The sequence below is a fragment of the Pipistrellus hanaki genome, assembly GCF_964339955.1.
Source record: "Pipistrellus hanaki genome assembly, chromosome: 7".
In the NCBI taxonomy this organism is placed as follows: Eukaryota; Metazoa; Chordata; class Mammalia; order Chiroptera; family Vespertilionidae; genus Pipistrellus; species Pipistrellus hanaki.
Genome location: NC_140509.1, coordinates 17173535 through 17196618, shown reverse-complemented (window position 1 = coordinate 17196618; position 23084 = coordinate 17173535). Strand labels below are relative to the sequence as shown.

General features: G+C 35.6%; 1 protein-coding gene across 1 annotated transcript in view; it reads left to right on the top strand.

The window, feature by feature from the left end:
* Positions 1–666: 666 nt before the first annotated feature.
* LOC311625830 (uncharacterized protein) overlaps positions 667–23084 on the top strand; it is a 38643-nt gene continuing 16225 nt past the window's right edge. Inside the window, exons 1-8 of the mRNA XM_084890470.1 lie at positions 667–702; positions 10195–10265; positions 13409–13525; positions 15385–15472; positions 17172–17320; positions 17752–17849; positions 18779–18870; positions 20903–20965. Coding sequence (XP_084746596.1) covers positions 10197–10265; positions 13409–13525; positions 15385–15472; positions 17172–17320; positions 17752–17849; positions 18779–18870; positions 20903–20965 — 676 coding nt within the window. The 5' untranslated portion in view covers positions 667–702; positions 10195–10196. The remainder of the gene's footprint in view (positions 703–10194; positions 10266–13408; positions 13526–15384; positions 15473–17171; positions 17321–17751; positions 17850–18778; positions 18871–20902; positions 20966–23084) is intronic.

Here is a 23084-nt window from a genome sequence, read left to right as displayed (position 1 = left end):
TAAAGCCTTATGGATGAAAGGAATCAAATGCTGATAACTTGCTATGCAATTTAGATCAATGGTATCTTGAAATCCACACAAGCAGAAAAAAATAATTTTAATATCAAGAGAATTTAAAACTTAGAAATACCAACTGTTGTTGGGTCTTTTGCCATTTGAAAGGCATTGTGACCTTATATAAATATAAAATATTAATTGTTCTCCAAAACAATAAGGTCCAACAGAATAGGAATGAATATTTTAGATCTTTATAAGAAAATACTGAATTCTCCATAATTCATGAAAATGATAAGCTTAGCTTTCTTGAAGTAATGCAGAAGTAATTTTGAAAACTCTAATGCTGTAATGAGCATGATCTGGTTCAGAATTGCCAAAATATTAATTGGCAAAAATGAGGATAAATTATTATAGTGTATGAGCTCCAAAGAGTAAATGTACAAGAGCTAACTTTGAAATAGCCATTAATTTAAAAAGGCCATGAGAATTTCAAAACTTCAGTTAAACAACCAACAATGAAATTTGAGACATTGGTATGACAAATCCTATTTCAGACTTTGTTGATTTAGACTTACTTGCACAAACAGTGTTTGCCAAAGACAGGAAATAGGTGTAATGCATATATACCTCTCGAACCTTCTCTCCTTCCATTCTCCTTCTTCCTAGAGATAAAGCAGATACTTTACCTTGCTCCCAGCACCAACTGTAAGTGACAGCTGCTCTATTTTGAGGTGAACATTTTATGTTGCCAATGTGTTTATGCCTTGGCAGTGGCAAATGAGGCCAGTAAATGAATCTATAATTTTCAAAACTCTATTGACAACTGTTATAGAGAATAATGACCTATGTTAGTATATTCTTCTTAATAGCTCTAATATTGCACAAGAACTTGTATAAAATTTAACATCTGTATGAATTTTTTGCTTTTTCTTATAAAATAAGCAACATTACTCATTCCCATGTCTATGATTTTTGGAAACAATTATACTAAAACTTCCTTTATTAGAAAAATAAAAAGTATGGCCATATGTGTGTGCATATGTCCATATATTAATAATTTACTGATATTCATATATCTGTATTAATACAGACATTATTAAAATAAGGATGGGAAGCTATTATTCATAGTTTTAAATCCATCAAAACCAAATTATAGTATTTACTTGAGATAAAAAATATTCTATTAAAGATTATTAGTATAAGATACAATTTCTCCCATAAAATGCACTCAACTAATACAAAATTTTTAAGACTTTCTGAAATTTTCCAGTTAAAAGTGAATCTACTGAGGTAGCTAATTTGCATAAGTAATTTAAGTAGAATGTCTTTTTTGTATGTTTTATATAAGGAAGCAATTTCCACATAGAATTTTATATTCCTAATAGTAAGAAGTAACTTTGAAGAAACAGAAACTAAAAAACCATAGAGCTACTTAAGCATGACATGTAAGAAGTTATTTACCTCAGAGAGGAGAGATTTTACTTTCAAAATATTTTATTAAAGCTTTTTTCCTCTGTGGCTGAATGTGAGGCAGGGAGCTTAGGGAGGACTTAGTAGTATACTATTGCCAGAGAAAGATCTGAAATTGCCTCTTCCACTGGTTAAAACCAATACCAGTGTCTGCCTGGATGACTAACTCGCTGGAAGAGAATCAAAGGAAATTAAACTGATGACATGTTTTCAGCCCGGAGCTACTCTCTGATGTGTGTGCAGTCACTTGGGACCACTGAATAGGGCTTGGGTTTGAGGAAAAAGTAAATTGTGGGAAGAGCGGCAGAACTCTCAAACAGTGTGTAAATCAGATACTGCTTAGAATTACAGAGAACAATGTTTAATAAATTCAAGCAAAGGGAGGGGAGGGGTGAATCAACCTTGAAAAAAGAAAAAAATCGCTTTTCAGAACTGTCAAAGCAGTTATCATTTATAAATTTGTACAGAATTCCCTCATGACAAAATCTAGAAAGTTTGCAAACGTTGTCTAAGCTGATTTCTTTCTCACAAATAAGTGGTGAGATGAAAGTGATCAGAATGAAGATCAGATATGACATTGAGGGTTTGAAAATGATGCATCAGATACTTTTCTGTGCTGTGATGTGTGTGTGTGTGTATGTGTGTGTGTCTATACCTATTTTGCACACATTACACGCATGTGCATTAATGCTTTTAATTGCCTCTTTTATGGTCTGTATTGCTTAAAACATTTATCCTTCCTTCCCTCAGGGGTGAGGGCTTTGAGGTAAAAATGTGTGGGTTTATCTCCCAGTTCTGCAGCATGTTCTTGGCATTTTATAATGAAATCTCAGATCCTGGGACTGCTAGCCTTAAACTGGGGTACTGAGTAACATCATCTAATACCTAGACTCTTAGGAGTTTGAAATGAGCCCAAAAGAGGGTACAGTGCTTCACACATTCACACCAGCTCCATATACCGGCACTGTTACCTGTGACTCACCTAGGGCAAAGGAATAGCCCTGAAAAGTTGCAGGTAAACTTACTTTTTTTTTTTTTTTTAACCTATTGATAATTTTAATCCCTCTACATTCACCTTTATAGGTGATGCTTAAAAAGGATCTGGTTTTATTTTCCTTCATATAGTGAGCTAGTTTTTATAACACTATATGCTAGGTAACCTGTTCTTTCTCCTAAATAGATTTTTATGCTACCTTATTTGGTTTGGCTCTTCAAATTTCTGCTCACCTCTCTAGGTCCCTGTGTCTGCTCCTTCAATAATATCACGTTTGTCAAGTAAGTTTGAAGTCTATCTTAATAATTAAATATGAAAAGATACCCACGTAAATTTTTCTTATAAAAGTTTTGCTTCATTATTCATATGCTGATCAGAATTTTTATTGGACTTATAAAGAATTTTTGTATTAGTTTAATTCAATTTGTTGTCTTTATAATATCAATACCTACAAAGTGGAGCATGGAAAACAATTTATGCAGATATTTTATGTCTTTTACTATGGTTTTTATTTATTTATTTACTTATTTCATTTCAGAGAGGAAGGGAAAGGGAGAGATAGAAACATCAATGAAGAGAGAGAATCATTGATCGGCAGCCTCCTGCACCCCCCCGCCCCACTGGGGATTGAGCCTGAAACCAGGCATGTGCCCTTTACCGGAATCAAACTGGGGACACTTCAGTCCACAGGCTGACACTCTATCTACTGAGCCAAACCATATAGGGCTTTTTTTTTAGGGTTTTAAAGTTTTTTCCCAAAAGGCTTTTTTTCTTGGTTATGTCATAAATATACCTTATTGTTTTTGTTACAGTTATAGATAGCATCAATTTAAAAATTTTTATTTTCTAGTTAAATGTTGCTGGTATATGACAATAGTATTTTTATAATGGTGTAATTTTTAGATAGGTGATTATACCATTTAAGCATAATAATATTTATCTCTTCCTTTTCAAGAATACTGAATATATATACCGTAATTCTTTTTGTTATGGTTTTGACCAGAAACTCTCCACTTCAAGGTTGAACAATAACAGTGACATTAGTCATTTTTTTCTTGTTCCCAATATTAAATGGAATGCTCCTTGTCTCTCCCATAGCTAGAATATTTTTTGTAGATACCTATAATAATATAAGTGTAATATGCCAATTATCTTCCAGATAAAGCCGAGGCTGTGAGGGAAGCTCAGGTCCCGGGTGCCAGAGGGAAGCCAGTGCCAGCAGCCTGGAAAAGAAGGCCTACTCTCTCACGAATTTCATTCATTGGGCCTCTAGTTTAGTATGATATAATGTCATTACAAATTAATGATATCTCCTATTTTTGTTTTTGTTTTAGCTATAACTAGGGATTAAATTTAGTAAGATATTTTTGCTACATGATCTTTTTTTAGTCTATGAATTTTCTAATTTTGCTATAATTTTTATAAATATATGTTTTCATTAAGTTAATAAATAGTGATACGTTATTTGAGAAGAGGATTTATTTTCAAGTGAGCCTTTGAAACATAGCGGTGGCCCTAATATCAGTGTGAGGAAGGAGCAGTATATTACAGTTTAATTGTATCATTTGCATTTATGCTTCAGAAAGACACAACTTGCTGTCTGCAATCTGTAATTACATAGTAGTAAGCCCTCAACAATTGTAACTACACACCTTTGAAATGTTTCAATTTGGCTTTTCTCTAATCACACTTAAGAGAAATTGCTAATCTCTTTTAAAAAGGAGAATTACAAGCAGCAGAATGGAGAGAAACTTGGGAGCTTACTTAGCAAAATAATTCTTTTTAGGGAAATTATTTTAAAAGAATTAAAACATGTGTCCCTCAGTAATTAGCAGAGGAAATGTGTAACTACACACATTTAGAAATTGTCTCCACAAGTTCATGACAGGAAGAGATAGTTATTTACCTAATTCTTTCTAATGTTTTTCTGTGGGACTCTCCTCCATGAAAACAAACTACACCATAATCTCTCAGCACCAGGGGAAGAGGCGGGGAGTGGAGCTAAATGCTTTAGCCTTCCAGCTGATGCTAAATCTTAATCACATTTACCTCATCCTTAATACTTCCTTCCAGAGCCCTGTGTTAGTCTAGATTCTCCCCCATTCTTTTGCAAAAGCCTCACAATTTGTCAGGGCAAAAGAAAATGAAACTTTAGCCTCCACTTTTGCACACATGGGACAGTCCAAATAGCCTGCACTCTGGGTACATGTAGGATGGACTCCCCTAATGGGTGAGCTAGATCCCGAGGGTTGGCAGGAATCATATCTTGTTCACTTGATCATGGTCATCAATATCTAGCATGCCACCCTAGACAAAGTGAGTAAAACTTGATGAATGTGTGTTAAAGGAAAGAACAATATCTGATTGTCATTAACTTGTAAGAAAATAAAAAGGAGAATCAGTTCTTTGTTGCTCAAATTCTGCAAGAGGCTCACTGGAGGCCAGGCCAGAGGGAGGGACCTGCCCACGGCATGAGAGAGAGTCCTCTTGGAGACTCCAACAGCTTCTGCAGCGCCACCGCTGAGCAAGGACAATTTAGCCACAAGGAATTTAGAATAATGTGATGATTGTTTTCTGCCTTTTCCAAACACACATCTAATTATGGAAAAAAGGGCAAATGTACATGGCAAAACTGAGATAAAGTAGATCCTGCACATAATCAGAAAGAAAAAAAAAAGTGGATTATAAGCAAAAGTTTACTGGTTGAACTTTAAATGCTCCTATTCAGGGTTCTTGATGTTAGTCTGTGAGTTTCTTTGGAAAGAGAGAGAATTTGAAATGTTCTCGGAAAAAAATGTGGTTAGAATCCAGGTTTGAGGATTAATATGATCAAACACATATAGGGCATACGATCAAAGGAAGAGAGAATGAAAGTGTAAATAGGGAGACTAGGCTAACTAGTGTAATGGAATAAAGATTATCTAATGAATGATGCCCCCCGGCTGGGTTCCCCAGGCAACTTGAAGAAAATCTGAGACACAGTTTATTCAGAGATGTACTTGGGATTAATTCCCCAGGAAGGGAAGAGAAGAAAGTAAGAGTGGACAAAGGTAAGAAATCAAGCTGGGAGGTCATCTCATTGGAGGATTCAGACAATCAACTACTTCGGAGTGGTTCTGAAGCTAGGATAATGTTTCAGAGCTGTCTCTAGTTGGACTGGGGAGGTCGGGCCTTTACACCCCATACCTGATTGACATAGGATGAGGGTACCCTGGGAAGGAAGCATGATGTTGGGCCAGGTGGCTGTCTCCAGCAAACACCATCCCTGAGATTTTTGCTGACAACACTCCCACATAAAGGAGCAAGCATCACAAATGATAATACAGTAATAACGGTAATGAATGCTAGGACTTGTATGAATATGGTGATATTTAATGATCTCAAATTCTTTAATGTTATTTATAACTTTAAGCCCTATGTCACCATGTTTTTATTTGACAAATGAAGATTGTAAATTTCACCTAGTTAGAGAAGAGCCGGTAACAGAACGCCAGGTGACAACAATAACAAACACCCGGGCTTCCTAACACTCGCATTGCTCTCCTTCCTTTATCACAATACAAGTGCCAGAGTTCAGGTTTGCTCAGTGGGGGGCCAGGTATCTCTGAGAAAGAAAAAAGGCTATTTTTGACATTCAATTTATGTGTTTGCTTTGTACAGAAATAAGTTCATTTTTCTTTCCAGGTTTTTCTTTTTTTTGTGTCTTTGGATTTTCATTCTGTTCTTTGCTCCTTCCTCTGTTCTACCTCAGAACTACAATACAAACAACATAAACCTTTTCTCATCGTTATGAGTAAAATTTTAATTGTATAGAAGAGCTTAAATTGAAAAAAAAATTATAGAAGCACCTATATAATTTTTATGTATTACAGAACCCTTACAGAAATATGTTATCAATCTTGTGATTTCCATTTCAACACCCTCCCTTTCTGTTCTACTTATTTAAAGGGCAAAAACACTTTATTAAAATGCCAACAAAGTCCTTCATTAGCTCAACAAAGTATCATAAATAAAAGTTATAATGGGTTTTTAACTTATAATGACATCCTAAGAAAATATTATTTGAACTCTCAAAGTCTTAGGAGTTTTATTTTATATTTGAAGGTCAAGATTGTACTTAATGGTTAGCATTGTTAATCTCAAAAAAAAAATTTCCTAAACATTTTGAGTAATCATCATTTATCAGGTGCCAAAAGATTTATAGTAATGCATGACTATTTTTGCCAAGGCAAAATATTTATTTATTTTGCAACCTCAGCCCCCAAAATGTATAGTACAGTTCAGTGGGATATAGATATTAAAGTTAAAATAAATCTTGGGTTCTGCCTCAGCTACATACTAGCGATGAGAGGGTCAGGAGGTCACTTAATACCTCTATGCCTCTGTACTTCTCTTACTTGGACATCATAAGGCCTGACCTATTAGCTTCACCAAGTGGCAAAAAAAAAAAAGTAACCAAGACAAAAACAGGAATTTTCCAAGAGTCAATAGACTCTTTGGCACAAATATGTTTTCTTTTTCTAATTATTATAATTATGGGAATGCAGACTCATGAAGAAAAGAATGTTTTATCACATGAAGATAAACTCATTCTCTTGTATTTCTGTTTAACCTCATTTTTTCTTTGCTTAGCTTTGTGTCTGAGCATGAGTTTTGTGGCCGAAGAGGATAAGGTCCTGTTGCTGTTACTGTCCTCTAGGAGAATCATAATGTACTCATTTCTAGTTATCCCTACACATGGAGATCATCAATGCCACTACGCAATACTTTCTTTTCTGTTACCTTATCTTAAAATTGGCCTCAAATACTTATGTCACAGAGTTTTTTTAATATACACCCATGAGAGAAGCAAAGCTGACTTGAGATATGGATGCTTGGTGGTAGTTGCAGATACCCTGCTACCTCAGTGCTTGTTCACACATCTATAGCTCCAGAAGATTTTAAATTACTATATGCTATGGACCTTGGAACATTCTTGAAAATAAGGTAGTCCTCAAATCTTATATAATAAAAGGCTAATATGCAAATTGACCAAACGGCAGAATGACCCATTGCTATGTCATGCACTGACCACCAGGGGGCAGATTCTCAATGTAGGAGCTGCCCACTGATGATCAGTGTGCTCCCATAAGGAGGGGTGCCGTTCAACCATAAGGTGGGCTCATGGCTGGCTAGTGTGGGGAGTGGGCCTAAGCTATCAGTTGGACATCCCTTGAGGACTCCCAGAATTGCAAGAGGGTGCAGGCTGGGCTGAGACCCCCACCCCCACCCCCAATCTGAGTGCATAAATTTCGTGCACCGGGCCTCTAGTATTAAATAAGAGAATGTACATGAGCTTGCCTGGGCTGCCATAACAAATGACCATAGAATGGGTGACTTGTACATCACAGATATGTCTTTTCTCACAGATCTAGAGGTTAGAATCTGAGACCAAGGTACCAGTATGGTTAGTTTCTGGTGATTTTTCTCTTCCAGGCTTGTAGACAGCCCCCTTCTCACTGCGTTCTCACATGCCCTCTTCTCTGTGAGTGCAGAGGAGAGAGAGAGAGAGAGAGAGAGAGAGAGAGAGAGAGAGAGAGAGAGAGAGAATATACACAGAGCAAATGCACTCTGTGGTGTCACCTTATATAAACACTAACCTCATTGGATCAGGTCCCATCTTTATGTCCTTAACTACTTTTTCCTTAACTACTTTTTTAAAGACCCAAACAGAAATACAGCCTCACAGGAGATTAGTACTTGAAGATAAGAATTTTGGGAAGGCACAGACTTTTATCCATTATAGAAGTCTAAGAATCACCCAATGTACCTTGGTGTTATTTTTTAACTTAATTTTGAAGCTTACACATTTTCCTTGTTATAAAACCATCATAAATATAATTTTATCTCTCATATCCTATATAATAAAAAGCTAATATGCAAATGGTGGTCACGCCCTAACTGCCTTGTGCCCTCATGCCCTCATGCCCTCACGCCCTCATGCCCTCTTGCTGGGGCTGGGGGAACTAAGGCCAGGCCGGGCTGAGGGACCTGAGGCTCTATTCCCACCCTGGCAGGGCTTGATGAGGGACCTGAGGCTGTACCCCCCCCCATACCTGGTGGGGCTTGACAGGAAACCTGAGGCTGTGCCCCCTGCCCTGGAACCAAGACCGGGGGACCTGAGGCCTTGCCTACCTCTCAACAAGGCTTGATGGAGGATCTGAGACTGTGCCCCCACCCAGAAGAGCATAACTAGGGACCTGAGGCTGTGCCCTCTGCCCTGCGGGGCTTGACAGGGGTGGGGCTGGCCGGGTCTGGGTCACACTCAATTTCAAGGACACTCGGGTGGGCAGGAATTTGACTCTAGGTCCTGTGGTGTGCTCCAGACTCTGACAGGTGGAAGATTTTCATGTACATTTTACTAATTTTCTTTCATTTCTGACACTTCTATTACCAAGAAAGGGCAAATAGCAATATTAAAATATTTCATCTAATTAGTTCCCTTTTATATATTTTATTTATTTATTTATTTATTTATTTGTTTGTTTGTTTGTTTGTTTGTTTATAGAGAGAAAGGGAGAGGGATAGAGAGTTAGAAACATTGATGAGAGAAAAACATTGATCAGCTGCCTCTTGCACACCCCCTATTGGGGATGTACCCACTCTCAAGGTACATGCCCTTGACCAGAATGGAAATTGGGACCCTTCAGTCTACAGACCGATGCTCTTTTCATTGAGCCAAACCAGTTAGTGCTAATTCCATTTTAATGTGTACAAATTTTGTGCACTGGGCTACTAGTTGTCTAAGAAAAGGATGTATTTTAATTTATTTAGACATTTTATCTCCCTGTTAGTGAGTATGTAATTAATTGTTTTGCCCTTATGAATATTAATGTGATAAAAATGTACACTAAAGTTTTTCCAGTATATATTATTTCTTCAGGAATTTGAATTAGTGAGGCAAAAGATGTGAACATATGAAAGGTAATACTAGTACAGGGTCAATAATCCCTTAAAAGTTATTTTTCTGTTTTTAATTCAAAGAAAAGTATTACTTTTTTTTTTTTTTTTTTAAATAAGGCATTGTAATAAAAAGGAAGATTTGAATGGGAATGGATGACAACACATGGAAAAGACTGAGGAAAATGGTAGAAAGTATTTTGTTTTTAAATTACTATTTTAAATTACTATTTCTTAGTGGATTTATCTAGGGTTCTACAAATGGCAAATATATGAATCAGAATGAAGAAATGGCACATGCCGAGGGGTAAATTGAAGAGATGTTAATAAGGGTATATTTAGTATAAAGAAAAGGAGGGTCAATGAAACTAGCAAGGGTTAGTGCAGTAGTATCCCCATAATAGTAACAGTTGGGAGCTATGACGACCCCTAAATGAGCAATGTGAAGAAGCCATTCCTAGACCTTGAAAAGAGTTGCTACATAAACAACACAGTGGAACTCGGGTAAAACTGGGTGGTGGAACTTTAATATTTACAGGTGCACTATTTCAGTAAAGGGCATCTGTTTGTTCTTTGTTGTCTCCATTAGAAGCTTGCTTCAGGTGCTGAATCCATTATCATTCTACAGGTTTCCTGCGACAGATCCTCTCTTGTTACATTACTAATGAAATTAGGATAAATTATATCATTACCTTGTTTCATATTTCCTCCCCTCCTCCATCACCGTGTTCCTCAGAAGTTCATGCACTAAAATTCCAACTCATGTCCCTGTTGCCTTTGTTTTGTTTTATCAGCAATGGCGTTGTTCCCAGTGTTGCTGTTTCTGGCTGCTGTGTTGCTTCCATTCTTTCCTGCAAATGGAAAGGTATGGTCGAGGTTGAAATATTTTCAGATCAGGCAACCCTAAAGGATAGCAAGCAATTAGATTAATTTTCCAAAGTAAAAAGGGAGAGAGTGTCTAGGACATCACAAGGTATGGTAGCCCCTAAACACATGAAGGTATTGAACACAGGACATATGGGTAGTCAGAACTGAGATCTGAATAAATATAATGCATAGCAGAGTTAAAGACTTAGTTAAAAAAGGGTGGTAAAATAATATCTCATTAATAATTTTAATATGGATTGCATGACGAAAGCATATATTTTGAATATGTTTCAAAAATATCTACACTAATAAAAGTAACATGCAAATTGACCATCACTTCACAATGCCCACCAGCCAATCAGGAGTGAATATGCAAATTAACCCAACAAGATGGCAACGGCCATGCCCTCCAGCTGCTCTGGGCCTCTGGGTAGCATGCATGCAGGTGCAGAGCAGCTGGGCAGTACAAGGCGCTTGCTATGAGAAGGAGGGTGGGGGATGGAGAGAACTATCGGAGCGGCACTCCAGCTAGAGTAAAGACTGAAGGCTCTGGCTGGAGCAAAGGCCTTGGTCCTGGGTGCCAGAGGAAAACTGGTGCCAGCAGCCAGGGGAAGGAAAGCCTATTGCCACGGGCTGATAATATTAAAAATATTGATTTAACCTATTTTTTTTTATTTTGTAAAGTAGTCACCAAAAAAATTAATATGACCTTTGATGCTTTAATTATTTTTCTGTTGACAGCACTGGTCTATGCACTTAAAAACTGTAAGAAATTCCTCTTATCTCAAGATCATTTTCTGATTTACTTTTATTTAACCTAGTTCAATATGATCGCCATAGAAAATTAACAATATACTTGCATAATCTCAAACTAACAAAACTTCTTCTCATATATCACCACATTTAATTTTCATAGTTACTGCATGAGAATAAGTATATCTTTTGTTTTAATTTAAGAAAAAGAAAATTTACTGGAAATATGAAGCATTTGGGTTTTTTCATAACTTTTACAATTAATTTTTGAAAGATAATATGCTCTAATTATTTCTAATATGTTGTTTCACTTCAATAATCTCAAGAGAAGTATCAATTACCCTCTTTAATTGATGTGTAGTGCCCATATAAAAAATCTATTTCCTGATCAGAGAACCTCTGAATGTGAGGACCTTTGCTTCTGGATGTCTGTTCATACACCATACTTTAGCATTGGGCAGACAAGATTGGCTAGGACCCCCAAGAAAGAGAATTCTGACACTGCATCAGACCTCATTTGACATTCATCAATGCAATCATTATTAATCAACTTTTCAATCTGAAGACAATATATTCATCACTCAGGGCTTGATTCAAGTCATTTACTATCTTCTCAATTTCTTTCCTAAAGATTTTCTGTCATATGACCTCTGATACCCTATGACCTCTCTCACCCATATCCTAGTTTTCATTTATAAAATCATTAAAAAGGGCACCATCGTTAGATCTTTTGCAACACAACATGTTTGCTGGTCCGATGCTCTAAATTCCCTCTGCCCAGGGCTTTCTGTGCCTTCTGAAGGTGCCTACAAGACATTATTCACCTCTCAAAACCCCAATCCAGGCCATCTTTTATGAAGCCTTTTTTAACCCCAATCAGGAAAAATTGATCCCTCCTTCCTCTGTATCTAGTACATCACACCTATTATTTTATTGATCATGTGGTATTATAATAATTTATGTCATATTGCCTATTCAATATCAATTATTTAATGATAGATAGAAACCATATTTTATCCATTTTATTTTCAACACTTTCATATTTCTCATCACCTAATAAAACTTTCATTAATATTTATTAAAAAAAGAAACAAAGGCATCTACTTTTTAGTAGAATTGTTATCTACAAAACAAGATGGGATAAGAAATAGGAAATAATTACTTCTTTCTCTGGCACCACATTCTAATATGCTTTGAAATAAAACAATTTTAAATAGGTTTTGAGGGCTAATAGGATATATCCAGGGTTGTTATTTTATGCTTTGATTGGTCACTGCTAACATTCATGTGCATCCTTTTCAACTTAGGAATCAGTGGCTGGGAATGTGCTGAATTTGTGGGTATGCTGAGATTCAGTCTTGGTCCCTGTCCTTAGGAATATACATGCAGGTGGGAGAAATGGATGCATAAGAAGACAGTGGCAATATAAATATGGTCAGACCTATGCTTCCAGTATTTGGAGAACTTTGCAAAATCTCAGTACTTGTGGAAAGAGAAAATAACTTATTCCAGCATGTCAGGAACAATCAATACAGGGTTTTGTCTGTTTCAAATTATACTTCAAAATATTGCTTATGCTGGTATAACATCACACTTGTGCAAATTTAAGCCATCACATTGTGTAAACTTTATGGATTAATTACACATCCTACTTGCCTCTAGGCTTAGACCCTGCTTCTCAACCCCCCACCCACGCACAAAGTTATACCAAAAATATAAGCATCTGGTTAATACCTTAATTATATTTTTTGTTACTAAAATGAACAAAACCGGCAATAACCCATTAATTGCATGGCATTTCTCCCTCCAAATTGCCTTGGAGATTTTTTTTAAAAATATTATAAAACTGTCTTTTGATTAATTCCATAAAATCTGCTACATAATAGGTAAATCATTGACTAGAATATTGAATGCATTTGGACTAGGCCTAAACATTCTCTTTTTGAATACAGGTAACATGTCAGGTCAAAGTTTCCCCTTCAGGTGTAGAATCACCTGACCTTCCTCTTATCACTCCTTTACTGCAGCCTGACTATGAATGAGAATGTCTTAAGGGTTCCCATCTTATAACTTTGTCATTATGCTATCACTCAGATGTCTACACCAATCACATTGTGATGTCTCTGCATACAAGAAAGTGGTATTTGTGGCCTCAAAGGTGTTTTGAATTATCATGACATGAATAACATTGGCACTCTCAAAATTCAAAACTATTTCTTTTCTACTTAAAAATTATATAACTTTGGTTCAGATTCATTGGCAATGCTTAAAAATTAATATTGGTTTGAACTGAATACTTCGGAAGTAATCTTTGCGCTCTTGAATTAATTTACTCATATGCAATTTTTCAAACTTTTAAAAACTAATTCTGATTTGGCTTTCGTTTAGAAGTCAGCTTTTGATGCTATATCCACCACTGAAAAAGAAGTGCAAAGAGAGATCGTAAAGAAACACAATGACGTCAGAAGATTAGTCTTTCCAAGGGCCAGAAACATGCTGAAGATGGTAAGAGGCGGCCACACAGGAAAGTGGCTTGAGCCAGTTGTGATAATCACAGTCTCCTACTAAAAAAAGGCCTCGAAGAACTTGGTGACTTAGGAAGTTCTGTCTCTGATATTTCATTAGAGCTTTTGTTATAGACAAGGCAGAAATACTTTTCCTCATCCCTCGTACTATTTTTGCTTAAAAATTGTGTATCATCCTACCACTGGAGGTTCTATTCACTAGAATAATGGGATCTGTCAGAATTGATTCACTATCATGTGTATTTCAGAGTTCTCTGTCTTTGTGAGTGAAATTTCTCTTCCCAGAGAAATTATATATTGTGTGCATATATAAATTGCATATAATTTCAGGGGGCCCAGGGAACCCCTGAAGCCCTTTCTAGGAATCCTGGCCCTGAGGTTAGACACTTCAACTGGCCTTTTTTGTTTGTTTTAACCCAGTAAGTTCTCTGGTTATAGGCAGCTCTTCTGAGCAGCTCCTCTCCATACAGTCAGACAACCTACAATCACCATCGACATCATTCTTGTTATTAATGTCCACTCCACCCACATAGGTTTCACCTTGAACCCTTGACCTTTCCTCTGAGACATGTTGTTAGACAGGAAAATCCAAGTTAAGCTTAAAGGAACCCTCTTTCAGGAAGAGAGTCCACAACTATCTTACCACTGAAAAAAAATTTTTTTTTAATTACTATGCATATTCTGAGGCCCCCTAGTCCAACCTTGGTAAAGCCTATGCAAGTGAGGGGTCCAAAACCTGACCTTCACTAACTCCATGGGACCAGGCAGAAATTCTTAATTGTACTTTATAATGATTTAGTAACTTGTTCATTTTATTGGGCTATTTAAGTTGGCATAAATTCTTAAAAAATTATATATATATATATATATATATATATATATATATATATATATATATAATTTCAGAGAGGAAGTGAGAGGGAGAGAGATAGAAACATGAATGATGAGAGAGAATCATGATCAGCTGCCTCCTGCATGCCCCACACTGGGGATTAAGCCTGCAACCTGGGCATGTGCCCTGACCAGGAATCAGACCTGTGACCTCCTGGGTCAATGCTCAATCACTGAACCACAGCGGCGGCTGGGCAGCACAAATTCTTAATTGTACTTTATATTGTTAAACAACTTGTCCATTTTACAGGGTTATTTAAGTTATGGAGGCAGAATTAAAACCAAATCTTTGGCCATCCAGTAAGGGGCCATTATGTTTTTTTGATATTACTTCCTCCTAATCTATAATCAGAAAAGCATTTTTCCTTTAGGACCAATGCCATTTAGGGTAAATAACAGATCATTCTGGGCCTAGTGCCAGAAGCCAAATGTCTCAGAAACATATTAAGTGCTGGAAACACATACACACACACACACACACACACACACACACACACACACACACACACAAAACCAGAACAACAAAAGCAAACAAACAAAAACAAACACACACACACACACACACACACACACACACACACACAAGGAACTAAGAATGAAATATGCCAGCTCAGTATTATAGGAAAATCATATCAATACATCTACATGTTTATCAACATTTAGGATAGGACCACTGCTAAAAGTTTTTAGGTATTCCTGCTATGCTATCATCCATAGATTATTAACTATCTTAGACTTCACAGTTACTTGGGGTAGCCATACTATCTCTGTTCCTTTGGGAGTAGAAAAGGACACATTAAAAATGGTCTTTGATTATAAGAATAATCAGAATATGCATGTACAGAAAAAGTTATAATGATGTGAATCAAGCCACCAATCTCATTATAAACCTTATGCCCCTTTGTGTCTTAATTCATTAAGTGCCTATCTTCTCCCTCTTGGTTTTAGCAATGGGACAGCAACGCAGCAGAAAATTCCCAAAAGTGGGCAAACAAGTGTACTTTCCAACACAGTGACCAAAATGATCGAAAAGTTGGTATGTAAATCAAATATTTTTTGAGTAGGTAAATAAGTAAGATAATAAGGAGCCATTTGTTGATGTTGCATTAAGAAACCTTTGTGGATAAATATTGCTTCAATGTTGCCTTTTTCAGGTTAAAATATCCCTGTGTGAGAGAAAGCGCAGAGAAGCACCACCTGGTGCTTACTGTTCTATCTTTTATAAAAATTGTCTCACACAATGCCATATTTGTACTTCTTACCATCGCGTGAGTAAAGCAGGTCCTGTGTCATTTCTTTCTCTGATTTAATGAGTAAGGGACACACTGTCAGCAGGAAAATCATTGCTAGCAAGTATTATATATGGTAAATTCAAAATTAGAATTTCAGATTTCTAACCCATTGCCCTTTTTTTCATAGCATCGAGCCTGTTTGTGTTTTGAAAACTATTTATTTTTGAATTTATAAAATATGCTGAATTTTGCCAAACCATTCTGATTTTTACTCAAAAATATTTACCATTAGCATCTTTTTCATTTTTGGTGACAGTAAGTCAAATCTTTTGTGTGTTCTAGATGCTCTTACAAAGCATGCAATACTATATTAGACTCAAAAATAGCCTCAAAGACATGACCTCTACAATGAGATATCATCTGTATTGACAATTAAACAAAATATTTACTTGAGGTAGCAACTGACAGATATAGGCAAGCCCAATTTTAAAATAATAAATAACTCACCTGTTTTGAAAGTAGGACTGTCATTGTCATTTTTGATTCTATAATTCAATGAAATTATTGAGAGGGGTGAGTTATATTCAGAAAAAGATTGAAATAACTGGTGTTGAAGATCCCAATATACTGTTAAAATTTCAGCTTCTTTCTTCCCTTAAAAAAGGAGCTATTCAAGATTACTTTACACTTCCTTTAAAAAGTATGTAGATATCACATTTCAAGCCATCCAAGTGTAAATCTTAATTTCAAGGTTTGAAAAGTATATTGAAATGTTTGTGAGCTGCAAAGCACTTTTATCCTAATTCTTTGAGCAGATGTTGGCCTATGACATTATGATTTGCTGATTAAAGGGAAACCAATAAACTTTGAAAACAGTGTCCCTCCTCATGTCATTTGCTTTATGCTTGGAACTCTTAAAGACTGAGAGTAAGATTGTTTTCAAAATTTACACAAAATAACTACCCTAAAAATTTATTAAAGTTGCTATATATGAAAAATTTCTGGTAAGTGTGGGTGAGAATAAGAGAAATACTATGAGTTGCTTTCTGCTTTCAGCAAGCTAACAATACACAGTTGAGAGCACAGGAGGCTAACACTCATGAAGAATTTAATCTGTAAATCAATGACTCTTGGGGGAGTAGATATTAAAGAAGGAAGACTTTACTCAAAATTTTGCATGTTGAGACCAACCTCAATGCATTTGGCGTATTTGGTTTCATTTAGGCTTATAGCTGATAAGGAACTCTCTATGTATTAATGAACAGTCAGTAACTATGGGCATTTGTTTGAAGATCAAGAACTTGATGGATAGAGATAGATAGGTAGGTAGGTAGATAGATAGATAGACAGACAGACAGACAGACAGATAGATAGATAACAGGTAGATGACTCTCCCCCCACCCCCCCCCTCTCTCTCTCTCTCTCTCTCTCTCTCTCTCTCTCTCGATACCAACCAATGCATGCTTTATTGCTTTCCCCATGAATTATTTGTTTTTTTCTTAGGTAAAAGGAACTGTGGTGAGAATATCTTTATGTCAAGTAAGCCCACTCCATGGTCAAAAGTAATCAAAGCCTGGTTTAATGAGGGAATTAATTTTATCTATGGTTATGGAGCAAAAAGAAGTGATATAGTGGTTGGACATTATACCCAGGTAAGGAAAAAAAATGAAAGACACACACACACACACATAAAACTTTGCAATAAATGCCCTAAAGAGAAAGTTTCTACAAATTGACTGATTCCAATGTTGAATCTGGGGGAAGATTTCCAGTAGGTAAAGAATAGTCTTCACATTTTGTGGGTATTTTAGCTGTGAGCCATCATTTGTCAAAAGCACGTGGGCTCTTAATAGGAAAACTTACTCTGTATTTTCTGAGTAGTCTGAATGGATAAAGCTATGAATATACACGTAAATGTAATAGTTTTAAAGATTTTTACTTTAATTCAAAAATTAAAATATTTCCATATGGTGTATGAAATTGTGTGTCAGTAACATTCTTTTCAGTTTTTTATTTTCTATTGTTTGTTTTTATATATTTCCTTCTCTAATGTACTCTCGTATTTGCACTTATGGGCATGTAGGTTGTTTGGTACTCATCTTACCTTGTTGGATGTGGAGTTGCCTATTGTCCCAAACAACAAAATCTAAAATACTATTATATTTGCCACTATTGTCCCAGGTAAGTATATGCTTTCAAATTTGCTGTCAATGATACCATCGACAATTTAATATCTTAAAAGTATCATGTAATAGACAACTCAAACTAAAAAAGCATATTTCAGTGAAGGGAAGAGATAAATCTTTAGAAATATGTTCTAAATTTGAGATACAATCAACTTCTCAGAAAGAAGACCAATTTCTCATATTTGAGTCTAATATTCTTAAGTTGTCTTCCACCATGATTAAAATGATTTGTCTTCCCTCTCAACTGCTTTTCCCAAGGCTCAGCATTACTCCATGGCTATATGTTGTGTGTAGTTCTCTAGACTCGGTACTGTCAGTTTTATATTAAATTCACATCTGGAAAGTGAAAGCTGGATGGTAAGGCCAGGGGTGAAGGTGAAATAGCAAATGGTAATGACTTTCTAGTGATTCCAGCCCTTTGTACTCAAATATTCCTACTCCTGCTCATCTAAAAATACCTGTAGTATATACCATTAAGAACTGACTAAATATTGGGCTCAAAGGGTTTTCAGGAAATTCCTGATATCTTTCAACTTGTCAAAAAACAGCAATATCTTAAGTATTCACTTCTTAGAATTTAACACGAAAATCTCTGAAAGAACCATCCATTAAAATCTTTTTTTTAATAGTTCTGGCCCATGTGTTGAGTGTTTTGAATGTCTGACCACACATTAAAATGTACTTTCAAAACTTTAGTTCTATTTATTCCATTTCATTTGCTCGGATTGTGAGATTATGGTCAAGGAATTGAGTGTATGTATGAATTATGATCTCATTTTGCATTGCTATCTGAGTATAAATCAGCAATATTCGTTTTTCAGATGACACAATGAAAAACGTTGAGTAAATACTCAGAAATATTGGTGATTACTGATACCTTTGGAGCATAAACTAAACTGAAAAATGTTGTCTTTCAAATTCCAGTGGTAATATTGGAGTTGGCAGAAGTCTTTTTCCCTACGGAAAAGGAAAACCTTGTGGCAGCTGTCCTAACAACTGTGACGAAGGATTATGCAGTAAGTCTGAAGTCATTAGTTTATCAGTATAATTAAATAACCTGGTATGTATTTTTTAAAAATTCAGAAATCTTCTGAATGAAGCCAACTTAAGCAATGACTTCATGCAGAAGAGAACAATAAAATTACTGAACAGAGTGTGTTTAAGTGAACATCTTAAACCATTCAGTATATATGTACTTTTTTCAACTAAAGCCTGTTATCCTATGTAACCTAAAGAAACATCTACCAATGATGTATATTTGTGACTATGTTGACCAATTACATATTGGCATGTATGAAATGTTTCTGTGAAAATAATTTATTATAATTAAATATGAATTTTTTTCAAGTTAATGCTATTATATAAAAGGTGGCATTTTACAAAAGAAAATATATACAAATATAAAGGTGTGAGACCATAGAATATAGCTCCATCTAGACAGGCACACCAAATACAGTCCATTCTATACCAAAGTATTAATCATACTAAATTTCTCATTTTCCTCATAGCATAGTTGGAATGATCAAGTTTAATTTAATAATCATTTGCACTTTTGTGTTGTTAGTAACTTTTATGTATTTTTAAAATGTCTATCAAATTGGCATATGGTATTATTTGCTAACAGAAGCCTTAAAATTATTTTAGCAGAAAGGATCAAAATTGATGTCAGATAATATCTCATTTCCAATGTTTTTATGAATGAAGGTACAAAGAGGTATTTTTTAGTTGGATGCATTATTAGAATTATTATAGCAATACAGTTGACTCATTTTTACCTCTCAAATGCGTTCACCTGACTAAATTGTAACATTCTTTCTGAGTGAATGATATAGCTATAATACAGAATACTTACAATATAAAAGCTATTAAAACTAAAGAAGAAAATACTTATACCTCTGCTAAGGTATAAGTTAAGGAGTTTGGAACTTATCCTGTTAGTATTGAGTAACTAACTGAAAGACTTCAGGCAGAAGAGTGATGAGAACAGAACTGTGTTTCATAAAGAGCTCCTGGCAGTAGTATGAAGAAACAATTGCGTAGAAGCCACCTGACAGACTACTGTATTCGGGCAAAATGAATGAAGAGAAATGGGCAGTTTATGAGAGACAAGGAGAAGTAGAATAGCCAGTGTTTATTACCTATGCTTGTTAAGCATTCATAAAAAGTAGAAGGGATGAGTGCAGATAGATTCCTAGTTCCCGGTTTGAATTATTTAGTAGTGGGGCCACCATTCATCTGAGATCAGGTGAATTGATCTGGGAGTTAGGGATACCAAAGAAATGCCAAACTTGTAGGTAGGATGATGAATTTAGTTTGAGATTTGTGGCCACTGAGGGACATCCAAGTGGAAATGTCCAATAATAATAATAATAAAATTCTATTTATATATATATTTTTTACTTTCACATCTCATAACAACTTCTTACTCTTGAAAGAAAGGCTGGTGGCATTAAGTTCAGTGGCATTAGTGTCTAATATAATTTTCTGCCATGATGGAAATGTCCAATATTTGCACTGTCCTGTGAAGTAGTCCCTAGACACATTGGCTATTGAGCACATAAACTGTAACTAGTATCATTGAGAAACTGAAATTTTGAAGTTATTTAATTAAAATTAAAATTTAAACAACCACATGGCTAGTGGCTATACTTTTGGATAGTGCAGATTCATAAAGATTTATTTAAATTCATTTCACCCTGTTTTCTGAGGGAGGAAAGCCAGTCATTTATTTTAGAAATGTTTTGAAAAGCTCAAATTAAAAACAAAACAAAACAGAAAAACAACACATACACACACACACACACACACACACACACACAAAATGATGCCTTACTCAGTGAATTTAACTAAGAGGTCTTATGTCCTTCAAGATAGGGCATAATGAATGATGACAACTTGTTTGTTCTATTATGCCATCAGAGCATAATTCATGATGTCAACTTGTTAGTACTATTCCCTCCTCCTCACTCACATGGAATTTATTGTGTGTGTTGCTGCTGCGAAGGAAAATGATACTGAAGTGACTAATTGTTTTTGTTTTTGTTCCAGCCAATCCTTGCGAGCATGACGATGTTTATTCTAACTGTAGAGATATGATGAGCGAAATGGGTTGTAAAAATGATTTTGTCAAGGAGAATTGCAAGGCTGCCTGCAATTGTTCAAAAAAGATTTATTAAATGCCCAATTCAGACTAATCATGGCTAAGTGGAAGGAAGCCACATCTACTTACACTTGACATTTATTAGCAAAGAAATCACATTCATGTTAACTAAAAATTTGATTCTAAATAGTAATATTTTTTTCTCCTGGGTTTTCTTTTTACTTTACAGAAATGTCTCTCATCCAAAGAAGGGTTCACATGTGTGGTCTTTAATTCCTTCTCTGCCATTCACCCTTCTTCTCACTCATTTAGCTTCCATCCTTATAATTAAATTAATTTTTTTTCTTCCTAAAAAGAACCCAACCTTAATTTTGCCCAAAACAATGAAGACTTCTGATTCTTCATCTGCATAAAATGTACAGAAGATGACCACACCTTCTTTTTTAAAACCCCTCTTCTCTTAGACATATCTTCCTTAAAGAAGAACTTAATATAATATACATAAATACTCTTTCCTCCAGGAAGTAGAAGTTAGTTTCCTCTCTTTTGAGTCTGGGCTGACCTTAGTGACTCATTTCCAAGGAGTCAAGTATGGGAAGAAAACAATAATAATTTCACAGTAGAGAAATCTGGCAAATGCCACCTTAACTAAGGAATCAAAATTAGCATCATCTGTAATAAGTGGACTCCTATACCCTTCATCTGATGTGATTAGAACGGTATTTCACTTCTGCAGCATTATTTCTAAAAACTTATAACCCAAATCTCGTCATGAGATAACATATTAGGCAAATTTAAATGAAGGGACATTCTACAAAACACCACTAATCATGACGCCTCCAAACTGTTAAAATCATGAGCAATAAGTAAGTTCAGAGAAACCATTACAGACCAGATTGACTAAACAAACACGAGAACTAAATACAATGTGGTATTTTGGATTGGATCCTGGAACAGAAAAAGATCGTTAAGGAGAAAATTGGTAAAATCTGAATAGACCCTGTAGTGTTTTTAAAAGTAATGAAGATTTCTTAGTCTTTCCAAATGTACCAGGATAATGTAAAATGATAACATTATAGGGAACTGAGACTGAATTCAGAGTATGTGGAAATTCTCTGTAATATTTTAGCAACATTTCTGTAAATCTAAAAAGACTCCAAAATAGCCCTGGTTTTTGTTGCTCAGTGGATAGAGTGTTGACCTGCGCACAAAGGCTCTCAGGTTCTATTCTGATTAAGGGCATGTACATGGGTTGCAGATTCAATTCCTAGCCTGTGTGGGAGACAACCAATCTCTCTCTCTCTCTCTCTCTCTCTCTCTCTCTCTCTCTCTCCTTCCCTCCTACCCTCCTTCCCTTCCACTCACTCTAAAAATCAACTGGAAAATATATTCTTGGGTTACAATTAACAAATAAATAAATAAATAAATAAATAAATAAATAAATAAAAAGACTTCAAAATAAAAAGTGCATTGTAAAGAAAATATACTTTTCTCGGCTCCATACTTGTTCTCTAGATTATCTGGTTATTCTTTCTCAGACTCCCCTTACCCCCCACTACCACCAAATTTTGTTGTTCCCACTACTAAATGTTTGATTTTGTCTTTTTCAAGAACTTTCAGGTAATACCAATGGTTTCATTGTCAAATCAAACTCAGCTGCTTATCCAGTGTCTAGGATCACTAATCATTTCAAGGATATTAGTCAGGAGGCAAAGGCAAAACAGGGATAGGTCCAAGAGCGCCAATGTAGCTCCCAGATGGTGCTTCTGCAACACATTTCCTAATCTCTATAGTGATGGACTTCCTAATGTGTCTACTTTCAAAACATCCCCATAGAGCTCTCAAGTACTGAAGATCATATTTATGCTCAAATTCATTAGCAAGATAAATCACTTTTCTCTACTTTGCTATCTATTTTCACTTTGTTTCATTCTCCTTTATTTTTTATGCTCCAAATTGAATGATCTTATCAAATTCTCTCAAGCTTCTCAAGATTTTTCTTGGCTCGGGGCATTTGTGTTTGCTATTCACACTGTCTGGAAGATTCATCCCTCAATTATTTGCTAGACTAATTCCTTCACATTGAATGTCATTGCATTCTAGGCATTCCTTTGAGTAAGTATTCTGAAG